Source organism: Vicia villosa, linkage group LG3, assembly GCF_029867415.1.
Source record: "Vicia villosa cultivar HV-30 ecotype Madison, WI linkage group LG3, Vvil1.0, whole genome shotgun sequence".
Taxonomy (NCBI): domain Eukaryota; kingdom Viridiplantae; phylum Streptophyta; class Magnoliopsida; order Fabales; family Fabaceae; genus Vicia; species Vicia villosa.
The window spans coordinates 61,324,631-61,337,421 of NC_081182.1; the positions used below are offsets into that span (position 1 = coordinate 61,324,631).

At 33.9% G+C, this 12,791-nt stretch overlaps 2 protein-coding genes across 2 annotated transcripts; one reads left to right on the forward strand and one right to left on the reverse strand.

Moving 5' to 3' along the window:
• Positions 1 to 4,589: 4,589 nt before the first annotated feature.
• LOC131655910 (endoglucanase 12) lies at positions 4,590 to 7,417 on the forward strand. The gene is made up of 5 exons (XM_058925704.1): positions 4,590 to 5,209; positions 5,352 to 5,656; positions 5,760 to 6,357; positions 6,627 to 6,799; positions 6,919 to 7,417. Exons 1-5 carry the CDS (start codon positions 4,807 to 4,809, stop codon positions 7,318 to 7,320), a joined length of 1,881 nt encoding a protein of 626 aa, XP_058781687.1. The 5' UTR covers positions 4,590 to 4,806; the 3' UTR covers positions 7,321 to 7,417.
• Positions 7,418 to 8,014: 597 nt separating this feature from the next.
• LOC131655911 (uncharacterized) lies at positions 8,015 to 9,313 on the reverse strand. Its single transcript, XM_058925705.1, has one exon. The coding sequence runs from the start codon at positions 9,233 to 9,235 to the stop codon at positions 8,288 to 8,290; it is 948 nt and encodes a 315-aa protein (XP_058781688.1). The 5' UTR covers positions 9,236 to 9,313; the 3' UTR covers positions 8,015 to 8,287.
• Between the last annotated feature and the right edge of the window lie 3,478 nt (positions 9,314 to 12,791).

Consider the following 12,791-nt stretch of genomic DNA (forward strand, 5'->3'; position numbering starts at 1 on the left):
TATCAGGTATCTTTAGGATACGAGTTTCCTCCTGGAAGCATCACCCTCAGTGATACGAGTCCGCTTTGGAGAAGCCTCGTCCCATGGAGATTGTTGGCCTTCATCCCAGTCCCTTTTGGTTGAAGCTAGAGGTGAAATCGGTTCCTCCATTGTCAAACTCATCGTAGCGTCCACGATATCCACCTCGCGTACATGAACCAAAGCTTCTACAACCGAGGTAGGAGTAAAGGCAGAAATAGAAGTATATATCAGTATTCACCGCAACTCGGATACCTTGGGCATCTGCAAGTTTGTAGAACATATTCAACTTGCTTGCTTTGTCCATGCGATCTTTAAAATGCAATCATGAATTTTAAAAAAAATGCATGAAGGCTCCTCTTTCACCAAAAATCTTCCTCTTCTACTCAAGATTAACTACAATCAATATGGCATGAAGGCTCCTCTTTTACCAAAAATCTTCCTCACTAGGGCCGAACACTTCCTCATAACCAAGTCCTTAAAACCAAGATTTCATTTCCTTTTTCTTTGTTACCTCGCATGAAGAAATAGAACCCGACTGGGTACTATAGGGGCCAACACCCCCGTTAAAATGGATCTTAAACCAGTACTTTGGATATGAAACCCGATAGTATTGAGGAAAATCAATGGGGATGTAGAAGAAAACAGAATAAGTTGTATGGTTTATGGGTTTCACCAAGAGCAAACGTCTCAAGAAATCTTCCCCATCAAGATTAAAGGAGTCGAACCAAGTAAATCTAAAGAATCCCTGGTTACAAAAGTTATCGATGCGTGTTATTCACAAGTATACGAATCGTGTCAGAGTAATACAAAAGATTATCGATTCCACAGAGACCAATTGCCAATCGTGTCACAAGTATACGACTTTCGATCTTGTCAATAAAATAGTTAAGTACAGAAAACTTGAGTTAAAAGTTAAAACATCTCCAACAGTGTTTCTATTAATACAACATTTAGAACACTATCATGACAATGATCCTTGCATTCTAACCTTTAAAAGTTTAGCCAGACTTGGAAATAAAGATAAACATACAAAAGTGGTTGATCATGGTGATAAAAGCAAGGCAGGAAATAAAGTAATTAAAGCAATATAAGGCAAAGCAATTAAATAAAATAAAGCATGTAAATAAGGAACCTGCTCCAAATCGGAGTCTTTAAATCTGGTTCAGTGAAAAGGAAATTGCGCTTGGAGTAAAATGGCGGAAAGATTGTAAATAAAATGATCCAACCTAATCACACTATGGTGCAATCATGGAGGACGTGGCAGTTATCCACTAGGTGAAGTGGGACACGTCGTGGCGCCTCCTATAGCGATCGGTGAGCTGGACGCCAAGTGCACAAAATGATTGAAAAATCCTATTTTCTTGGCCTTTTCGCTTGGTTTCTTCAAAGGGAGCTCTAAAAAGGTACAATACCTGCAAATAAGCCAAGAACAAACATAACACAAGAAAATAATGCTAAAAAAATGAAAAATATGTGCAAATCGAGTCGATTATGCAGTGCGATTTAGTGTTATCAGTTATCCGGAGGTGCATGCCTTGGACTAAAAAGATAAAAAAATAAGCCGAGATGGCTCCCGAGATTTGTACTTAACACACAGTTAAAAGACCCTTATATGCGCCCAAGACCCTAGATGAATCTAAGAAGAAGCAACTTTTAAATCTTTTAGGAGGACTATCTCGAATTCAGAAAAAAGGCAGCCGAGGTTCTACTCTTGTAGATAAGCAATCGAGAAACGGGATCATGCAGTCATCGAAAGAATTGTATATCTTCCACTATCTTTGCACTGGATGAACCAACCACTCTGAAGGATCGTCGATCGCAATGTTAGCATCTCTCAAAGCAGCCATAATGATCTTAACCGAGGAAGTGCCCACTACTTTTACATCTACCCAATCATACATCGATGCAACCGAACAACGTCGAAGATTAAAATGATTCAACACCTCAAAGTCGCTAGGCTCGCGACCTTCGATCTCCAGGCGAACTTGAATGGAATCTTTGGCAAGTTTCCTCCTCTACAAATTGATCTGTACCTCCTCTTCCGACAAGATTAAAGGAGGCATAATGACCTCAGCTCGATTTATTTTTTTGTCTACATTTGTTATAAGGGCGTCTAACGACCCATAAGAAGAAGTTTCTTTATCCAAAGAAACTTTAAACCCCCCTTTTGATTAAGAGTCGTCATATATGGTTATAACCTCTGGTCACACATGATCGTTGTTTAAGATAATGGTGAAGAGAACTAGGGGATGACCCAGATGAAGTTTTCACCTCAGATTCGCTCACTAAATGGACAGTATTATTGCTCATCCTAACTAAAAAGAAGAGAATGATGAAGGTGATAGTTTGAGTTAGAGGGGTACCTGTTAAATAGATTGATGAAGTATGAGGAATGAAAATGACAGAAGCTTTAAGCAAAGCTTTGAACCACTCCAGGCGATATTCTTAAGGAAAAAGAATGAGAAAATCTCTCTAAAAAGCTAAAGAGTTGCAAAAATTTCCCAAATATTCAACTCACTCTATTTATAAATAATGGTTGCTGAGAAATCAAGACCGACTATGAATAGAGATTACAAGATCAACGATTACAATTCCACTCTGGAAAATCACGTTAAACTCAAGTGCACTCAAGCACTATATAAAATGTGCTACACCCTATCTGGCCACGCCATCGCACATGTCAGGAATGAGTGATGAAACGTCTCAATGATGACGCACATTAAATGCGCATGTTCCCCATTATTTTCAAAACCGATCCCAAGCGATTCATGTTAGACGAAGAGAAGTTATCTAGAGGGGGTGAATAGATCCCCAACTTTAAAAATACAAGTTTTAAAGGTTTTGAATAAGTTTAAGCTATGGCGAATGGAAGTTTTGTGTCTAGATCGAAAGTCGTCTAAACCGAATCGTTTATTGGAACCTCAGATATGCGCAACCATTTATAAGGTGTAACAATGATACAATTATACTTATCAATTGAATTCTCAAATTAACAGTTTTAATGTGATCACTAAGCAACCAATTCCCAATAAAATTTAACACAAAATTCAAAGTATCAAACTATCAAACACTTGGCGTGCGATCGATTTTTTAGATTTTCCTTTGAGGTTATTGATATCAAAATCCTCTTACAATCTTATTGATTGTAAGGTAATCAACAAACAGACAACGCTTTAAAACAATTACCAGAAAATCGTTACGAATCAATCAATCAATGTGTTTATCAATTTGACAATGGAAATGTAAATGCAAGAGGTAGATAGAGAGAGCACACGAGGAGTTATTTAGGCAGTTCGCTGATCATCTTTACTATGGCTACGTCTGCCCCCAATTCAAATTTGTAATTGAGATAATGATTGTTACTTTGCAAAATATTGTTTACAAGAGAAATGTAGCAATATATCCTTACAAACCCTACGTTCGATGATGATTCTAACTCTTTCTCTCCCCTTGATCTTGACTCGATCAAGCCGCCCAACAATACCAATATGATTCACCGTCTCGCGCTACTCCTTTGCAAGAAACCACCATTCTTCAAAGCTTTCACTCGGTCGAATCCAAATTGAGAATTGTTGTCACCCGATAATACCAATTGATTCACTGTCTCAAGCTACTCCTTTGCAAGACACCACCGTTCTTCAAAGTTTTCACTGGGTCGAATCCAATTGCGAATTATTGTCCAACACATCCCTCATTTTAAAAAAAATGTGAATTCAGAGATGCATCTCCACAAACATCTCTAAAAAACAAAATGCGGTGCAAATTATGGAGAGAAAAAAATCACCCTAGATGTCCCTTAAAAAAAATATAAATGTAGAAAAAAAAAACTCTAATATCAATCAACAAAGGAATATCGTAGAAACTTTCTTAATATAGTTTTGGAGAAAAATACAAAAAAAAAAATAGTAGAATTTTGAGAAAATGGTATTAAATAAAATGGGTAATGACGGTTCATTTCTCTATCATAAGTTAGTAGTATTTTTAAATACTATCTCTTTTCCAAAAAAATACTTAATACATTGAATCAAACAAATAGTTAAGTTGTCTATTCTGATTGTTATTTCAACGATTAGTCGCTTCACTTGTGCATGTTGGATATTCTTTTTATTTTTATTTTTAAAATAAAATAAAAAAGAATAGTAAAATACCAACTCAACTGTAGCTGGAGAAACCATTTAATTACTTTTGGTAATATTTAGTAAATTAAAATAATATATATATATATATATATATATATATATATATATATATATATATATATATATATATATATAATATATTTTAATCAAACAAAAGTTTCATATATTAATCATAAACTTTTTATTCACGTATCTTCTTTTTTTTATTCACTTCCCCAAAAAGAGAGATTTCCTAAACTTTTTTTGTCATCAAACTTATTTATTTTTTGGATTTTATTGCATATTTATCACAATATGCAATGTATACAATCTATTTTTATTTAAATTTATGAAACCAAAATATATTCATAATTTTTTTCTAAACATTAAACTAATCCATTTAATTTGTTGAAGTTAATTTTTATCCTCAATGAAAATTGAACGCGTTTGACTGTCATTAAGCACATTAATACATGGTTAATTAATTCACAAAAATTACGATAATGTGTGTTTCTGAACGAGTACGTTGGATCTATCTAACTCCAAAAATCTCACTCTTTTTCTCTCATCTTCTAAAAACCTTAACTCTAAACTCACACATTTTTCTTAGATCTAATGAAAAAAAATTGATGTAACAGTAACATTGTATTATATTTTACTATTCATCATGCACACGAGAAATCATTGGGGAGGATCATTTGAAATAAGCACCAGTGAAATAACCTCCGGCTACGAGACCAGCCGCGCCGGAGATCAATGGGATAAGGCCGCATTGCTCGATAGCGGCCATCATGATCTTCGCGGCGGATTGGACGAGACGTTACAAGGCTGGGTTCTTGAAAGGCCTGGTAGTGACAAGAAGAAGCATAAGTACGTCGATATTGGTTGCATGAAGTTGAGTCATAAGGCACTGAAATGGATTTTCGGTATTTTGTTCGTTGGGTTTTGTGTGATTGGGCTTCCGATTATTGTTGTAAAGTATTTGCCTAAGCATCATTCTAAAGACATTCCACCGGATAATTATACTCTCGCTCTTCACAAATCACTTCTCTTCTTTAACGCGCAGAAATGTATGTAATATTTAATTATTTGCTTCTCGTTTGCGTCAAGTTTTTATGTATCTGTATATATCATGGTAGTCATTTTTGTCTAATTAGCGATGAAAAAATTCAGGGGAGTCATTGTCAACTTTTTTTTAATTGATTTGTGTAGCTGGGAGATTGCCAAAGAACAATGGCATTCCGTGGCGAGGAGACTCGGGGTTACGAGATGGGAAAGAATTGGATGATAAAAAAGGACTTGTTGGTGGTTATTATGATGCGGGGGACAATGTGAAGTTTCACTTTCCTATGTCATTTGCTATGACAATGTTGAGTTGGAGTGTGCTTGAATATAAGCACAAATATGTAGCGGTTAACGAGTATCATCATGTAAGAGAACTTATTAAGTGGGGTGCTGATTATTTGCTACTAACCTTCAATAGTTCCGCGACCAAAATTGATAAAGTTCAAGCTCAGGTATTGTTAATAACTTTTGTCTGCGTGCTTTCTGTTACTGATTTAGTCACGTGAGCTAAGCTAAGCTAAGCGAAATGTATCTGAGTCTTGTTTTTATGTTTAGGTTGGCGGATCTCTTAATGGTTCTAAGACACCGGATGATCATTACTGTTGGCAAAAACCAGAAGACATGAGCTATCCGCGACCGATGATAACTGTATTTGCAGGACCTGATCTTGCAGGAGAGATGGCAGCGGCATTAGCAGCAGCGTCTATTGTTTTCCAAGACGAATCCGCTTACTCCAAGAAACTCGCCAAAGGAGCTGAAACATTGTTTTCATTTGCAAGAGACAGTGGTAAAAGAGCATCCTACAGTCGCGGACAACCTTACATTGAACCTTATTATAACTCAAGTGGTTACTATGATGAGTATATGTGGGGCGGTGCTTGGCTGTTTTATGCTACTGGAAATACTAGCTACATTTCATTGGCAACGAATCCTGATTTACCGATGAACGCCAATGCGTTTCATATGAAACCTGATTTGAGTGTATTGAGCTGGGATAACAAGTTACCTGCTGCAATGTTGTTGCTGACAAGGTTCAGGATGTTTCTTAATCCTGGTTACCCTTATGAAGATATGTTGAGTATGTACCATAATATTACTAGTCTTACCATGTGCTCTTATCTACATCAATTCAAAGTCTTTCAATGGTCTAAAGGTATGACTGTTTTCATCTTCATTCAGCACTTTTAGCATAAGCACTTATTATACAAGTACAAATGTACAAACTATTACGGAGAGCTTATATAAATAAGATGAAAACTATTTCTGGACATGTTATAAGTTGTTTCTATAAGTTCTTCCGGACAATATCACAACTATTTATAATAGTAGATAAACTTGAATAAGTCAATTCAAAGATGCGCCATTGTGATTGTTAAGCTTCAAAAAAATTTGCAAGATGCGTGTTAACATGAAAATTTGCAGGGGGTTTGATACAACTGAACCATGGACAAGGTCAATCTCTTCAATATGTTGTCAATGCGGCTTTTATGGCATCACTTTTTGCTGATTATATGGAAGCCATAGGTGTTCCTGGATGGAATTGTGGCCCTAATTACATTCCAAGGTCTGATCTCAAGTCATTTGCAACCTCTCAGGTACCATATTCGTCATTCTGGTTTTGATTCATATATTTTTGCCACAATTTCGTAAATGTTCGTCGAAGTTCAAATAACTGGTTAACAATAAATGTGATTTTCATATTGGCATGAAACAGATGGATTACATCATGGGTCAAAATCCAATGAATATGAGCTACATAGTTGGATATGGCAAGAAGTTTCCAACTCATGTTCATCACAGAGGTGCATCAATTCCAAATAATCACCAAAATTACTCATGCACTGGTGGTTGGAAGTGGCGCGACACCCCTAACAGAAATCCTAACAACATCACAGGAGCAATGGTTGGAGGGCCAGATCGTTTCGACCAGTTTCACGATTCGACAAAGAATTACAACTATACTGAACCAACTTTAGCTGGGAATGCAGGATTAGTAGCTGCTTTAGTTTCCTTAACAAATACTGCTGGTAGCGGTGTTGACATAAATAGCATTTTCACATATATTCCACCATTCGGGCCGAAAGACCCACCTCCACCACCCCCTTGGACACCATGATATAGTCTATCTCATACATTTATCTTATCCTATTCCTTTTGTGTTCTAGATAATACTTCTCCAATTTTCAACTTGCTAATGCATATAGATTCATTTACTTCTAAATGACTCAACTAGTTGTATACTTAAAGTTCATTTAAAATGTGAAACCATTTTAGCCTTGTTGATTGTGAAACCATTTTTTTGAGTTAACTAGTATAGGGGCTAAGTCCCGACGATTGAAATTTCCTATATATCGTCACCATTGTCATTTCAACTTAGTCAATAGATAGAGATTCAACGGTTCATTTCTTGGCTGTTTTTAGCAGAATAACTGTCTTTATCTCCGGTGATTGTAATATAGTAGGGAATCTATTTTCGTATAATTTTAGATAAGAAACTTGGTTTGGATCTTAAATGTATGAATATCTAATTGAAATACAATTAAGACATCATGATTTTGTTAAGAGAACATGGATGAAAAGGAGCCAAGTTTTATTGGATACTATTTACTACTATTGTTGCATACACATCATTTGAAACAAAAAACAGTATGACTCAATTATCAATTCACGCTATAGTTTTCTCATGCTCATATCAAGTCTTTGTTAAGCCTTAGAAAAATAAAACAAAGAGTTAAATATGATGAAACATAGAATGCCATAAAAAATTGAATAAAATCACCATGCAAACAAACATCAACTAGATCTTCCAATTCACTTTCAAAACCAATATTGCTCATATCCATTAATCTCAAAAAAGAAAGTAAAACTATACAATGTTTCTCCTAGTTGCCACCGTGGTTTTAAATTACAGCCCACAACGTTACATCCTCAAATTCAACCGTATCAGCTGCATTTTCCCATATTTTCCGCATTATAAGAGTTCACAGCATTACCACAATCGCAATCTAAAATCACGGTGGCAATCATGGTGGCGTCGCTATCTTATAAACATGAAACTGATCTCGTCTCTGCCTTATAACTTATTACTCAAGTTTATAGGCACAGAGAACAAGACAAGCCTCGAAAGGAGTATGACTTTTAGTCGAATAATAACCACTAGTAGCACTACCATCATCACTCTCACAACTTTCCATTCCTCTTTCTTCTTTATCACTCTCAACTTTTGTGACCCCAGGCTTGAAGATAAAAAGCCCAGGCCCAGACCCAGAAACACTAAACAACCAATCATGAACATCCCAAAACACATGCACAGGTTGTTTATTAACCATAACAGTTTTGTTCCCTCTAAACTTCCACTGCAAATTCTTAACATGAACCAAAACAATCCCATCAATGCTTATCCACATTTCAGGATCTTTATTGCCAACAGTTGAACTTTCAACCACAATGTCACTCTCTTTTCTCTTCTCGTCAAGTTTTGCCTTTGTCGAAAAACTCTTCTTTGCAAAAACATTCTCTCTTTTAACCAACAGTGTTGCCTCAATAAGTGTCTGTTTCATTTTCATTCTCTTGTAAGCCTTTTTCTTGTAATCTCCCAACAACAAAACAACCTCGTCGTCGCAAACTAAAGAAACATAGTAATCGCCATACGGTTCAGGGCAATTTCCACAGAATTTAGCCGATCGTAGATCCCAATACACGTCGATTTGATATCCGTCCACGTCCAATGACTTATAACCTTTCTTGTTCCAAAAGTACCACGGCTTAACATCGATTTTGCAATTGTATAGAAAGTGATCGCCTCTCGCGCTGTCGATCTTGAGGTTTAACGTATGATTCATAAGGTTTTTGCACCATAAGACCGATATATGTCTCCACTGGCCTGCAAGGCTGGCATGGTAGATGCATGTAACTGTGCTTTGTGCTGTTTTGGTTGGTAATGGTTCTTCTGATATTCTTTGTGATGATAATGTCGAAGCTTGGTTCGTGTTTGAGACTGATTGTGACCTGAATGAAAGTTGAAAAGACATAATGCATACCCCTTCTTAAGGGGTCCTTTAATAATGGATTCAAATCATGAAAAGGTTTATCATCATCATTGAGAAGATGAATGAAATGGAATTGAAGATAGAAACAATGAAAAGATGAATCAAGAGTTGTTAATTAGATGATTAAAATTTGTAAATGTCATAGAAAAATAATGTGACAGGTAGATGTAATGATGTTGATGATTTGTTACATAAAATGTTGGCGATGAAAGAGTGATGAATGACACCAAATTTTGTTTGTTTGAAGAAAAAGTCTTACATTTAGAGGCTACAAAATAGAGGTGTGTCCGAATGGGAAGGAAGAAAAATAACAAATCTTGATTAACTAATTCATTTTAATCAACATTGTAATAATACCATAATTAGGAAATTAACAACCTTTCTTGCAAACCAAGTTAATGAAGATTCTCACAAATATTTTTCTAACTTTCTATGACTACGTCTGTTTAGAGATGTTAATGCCGATTCTAACTATCAAAAACTAGATTCAAAATTATAACAATTGTGATTGTATATTCACTTTAGTTTCGTGAAGACCCATTTTGGTCCCTCACAAAAACTGTAGAACCCAAATTAATCCTCTGCAAAAAAAATTCGATTTAATCCCTTACAAAGTTTAACAGAGTCATATTAGTCCCTTTGTTAATATTTTTTTCAAACCGTTTTTTTCCTGCTTTTAAACCATGACTGGACCATCTAATTGAATTTTATTTTTTATTCTTCATTTTAAAAAATACTAAATTGATTTTATTTTTAATTTCAATTTTATTTTAAAATAATTCATATTTGAAAATTTCAAAAAAAAAACTTGATTCTCACAAAGAATTGAAGTTATGACCTTTAAGCCACATCCCCACACCTTTACAACTAAACCAATGCCAAGTGGCAAATAATTTTTAAGATTTATAATAATATTAAATAATTATGAATTTAAAACAAAAAATATAAAACATCTAACTGTACACCCAAGTTTTTTCAAATTAAATGGTAGTCACTTTACTGTAAATATAAAAAGAAATCTAAGAGGAGAGTGAATTAATTAGATTAACTGGTATTAGTGAATTTTTTTCTCAACTACGAATGTTATCAATATTGTTCTTATTTTTCTGTAATTGTTATGAATATTAAAGCACTGAAAAATATATCTAAAAAAATAAAAGAACACCAATATAAGTTAAAAGGTCCTAGGTCTAGTATAACTACAAATCATGAGAATTACCTTTCACTAATGTTTAGTGGCCTAGTAGTAAAGGCATATAATCTGTCTTAAATGTCTTGGGTTCAATTCTTAAAAATAAAAAAACAATTTTGACTTTTTTATATTTTTAAATCTGAATTGTTTAAAAATAAATTTAGTATTTAAAAAATAAACCCAAACAGTCGAGTCACTATAGGAAAAAAATTGATTTAAAAAAATATTAACAGAGAGACGTCTTTTTTTTTTGCGGAGGATTAATTTGGGTTCCACAATTTTTGTGAGGGACCAAAATGGGTCTTCACTCCTTTCTTTTATATTTTAGAAAATTATAATATAGCTTGTACTTAATTATTGAAAACAAAATCTGAATAAAGATAGATCTTTAATAGACAAAAAAAATTGTTGTAAATATAAATTTTAGGGTTGTGAAAAATTGGTAGAATAACTCAAAGCAATTAAGAAGAATTATTTAGAGTTTAAGCATAATAAGTTTGATGTATGAGGACAAAGAAGTAACAACAATGACAACTAAAATAAATGACATTAAATAACACAATAATCTGTCAAAAGTGAAAACAAAACCACCAGAGGACAAAAGAAGATAAAAGATAAGAATACAATAACATTTTTTCCAATTCGATCAAACGATCTACTCTGTGGAGATAGCAACTCTCTGATTTACTATGATGTTACAAGATATTACAAATGAGTTAAAAGAAAAAGCCTTTGGAGTTGCCACAAACCAAATCCCATTTCTACTCAAGTGTTTCCCAATCTCTTCAACTCTCAATATATGAATCACACAAGTCCAAAGTGTTTAGAAGTGTTTCCCGATCCCCTTAGATACTGCCGAAGGTTTTTTAAATTTCAAGAACTCTAAGTAATTTTGACTCTTTCCTCTCTAAGTTTATCGAGAATTCCTAACCATTCTCTTGAAAGTTGTCGTCAAGGAGAAAACTATAACTTCGATGTGAGAAAAACTTGAGTCATTGTATATAACCAAGTTTTTGACTCACATGTTGTATCTGAAACAACAACTCTACTGATTCCGAATAGTAGAAAACAAATCCATATTGGAGCAGTTGGCTTAATTTCACAATATTATTGACGATCTTGAGAATATTGATAAGAAAATTGAAGACGAAGACAAGAATTTACTCTTGTTGAGCTCATTACCCATATCTTTTTAGCACTTGAAGGATGACTTTCTTTATGGTAAGGAAGATACTATTACTTTGGATGAAGTCCAGACGATTGTGAGATCCAAAGAGTTTTCAAAGGCTAAAGATTTGAAGATTCATGATAGTGGTGAAGATTTGAGTGTTTCATGAGGAGGAAGTGAATTTAAAATGTAATTTTCAACTTTTCTTGTAATTTTGCATTTCCTTTTATGTTATTTCTTGTAATTGAATCTTGAAATGAAACTTGTAATTCAAGCAATATAACTTGTGTTTCAATCTACTTCTTTTTTGGATATTCTTCAATGCTCTTTAACTTCTAAGCAAATATCAAGTATACACCAAATATGTAGTCTTTCATATCATCTTTGAATAATGAAATAAGGTCCACAACTTGATCAACAGAGGTCAACCTTCCATGCTTGACTTGTTGACCAAAAGTCAACTCATAGCCAAATGCAAGTTCTTTGCAATCCTTCTTCCAAAGTTTTTTTCTCTCCCTTCCAATAGAATCCAAATGACATGTACCACAAGTATTATGAGAGCCTATACTTAATCATAAAACCAACGAGGACCAATTTCCAAACCTTTGACCTAGAGTATTGTATGCAATGCAAATGAATGAATGTTCCTGCCTAAAAATGAACGATCAATAGCAATATATGCAGACGAATTAAAATCTAATAAGTCAGATAAAAAAAGAGAGGGGTATAACAAATTTGTAGTATGACAAAAACTCATCCGATCCAAAGATAAATTTACTTGCGATTCGATTTAGTTTTGGATGATATATTAAAAAAAATCGATCTGATCTGATCCAATATAATGAGGTTTAATTTGGATCCGTTTTTGGATATCCAAATTACAAATTATATTTTTATTAATATTATAAAAATACTAATAAATCATAGGTTTGATATAATATATGTAACATATAGTATAATAAAAATTAATATTACAAAATATGAGTGATCGATTATGGTTTTAATAATAAAAATAAATAGATTAAATCAAATTAATAATTATTATTAGAAAAATAGTTATCATCTAATAATAAGTTCACGTCACATATCATACTAATACAAAATAAATATGCATAAAATATATACATGCGGTTCGATTCGGTTTGGATCGATTTTGAAAAATCAATCCAAAATCTGAT

Bases quoted from the DNA above. Each gene is read 5' to 3' on its own strand.
- LOC131655910 (XM_058925704.1), top strand. From the start codon at position 4,807: ATGCACACGAGAAATCATTGGGGAGGATCATTTGAAATAAGCACCAGT. The intron at 5,657-5,759 runs GTATTGTTAATA...TTTTATGTTTAG, and splicing joins TTGATAAAGTTCAAGCTCAG to GTTGGCGGATCTCTTAATGG. The intron at 6,800-6,918 runs GTACCATATTCG...GGCATGAAACAG, and splicing joins AGTCATTTGCAACCTCTCAG to ATGGATTACATCATGGGTCA.
- LOC131655911 (XM_058925705.1), bottom strand. From the start codon at position 9,235: ATGTCTTTTCAACTTTCATTCAGGTCACAATCAGTCTCAAACACGAAC.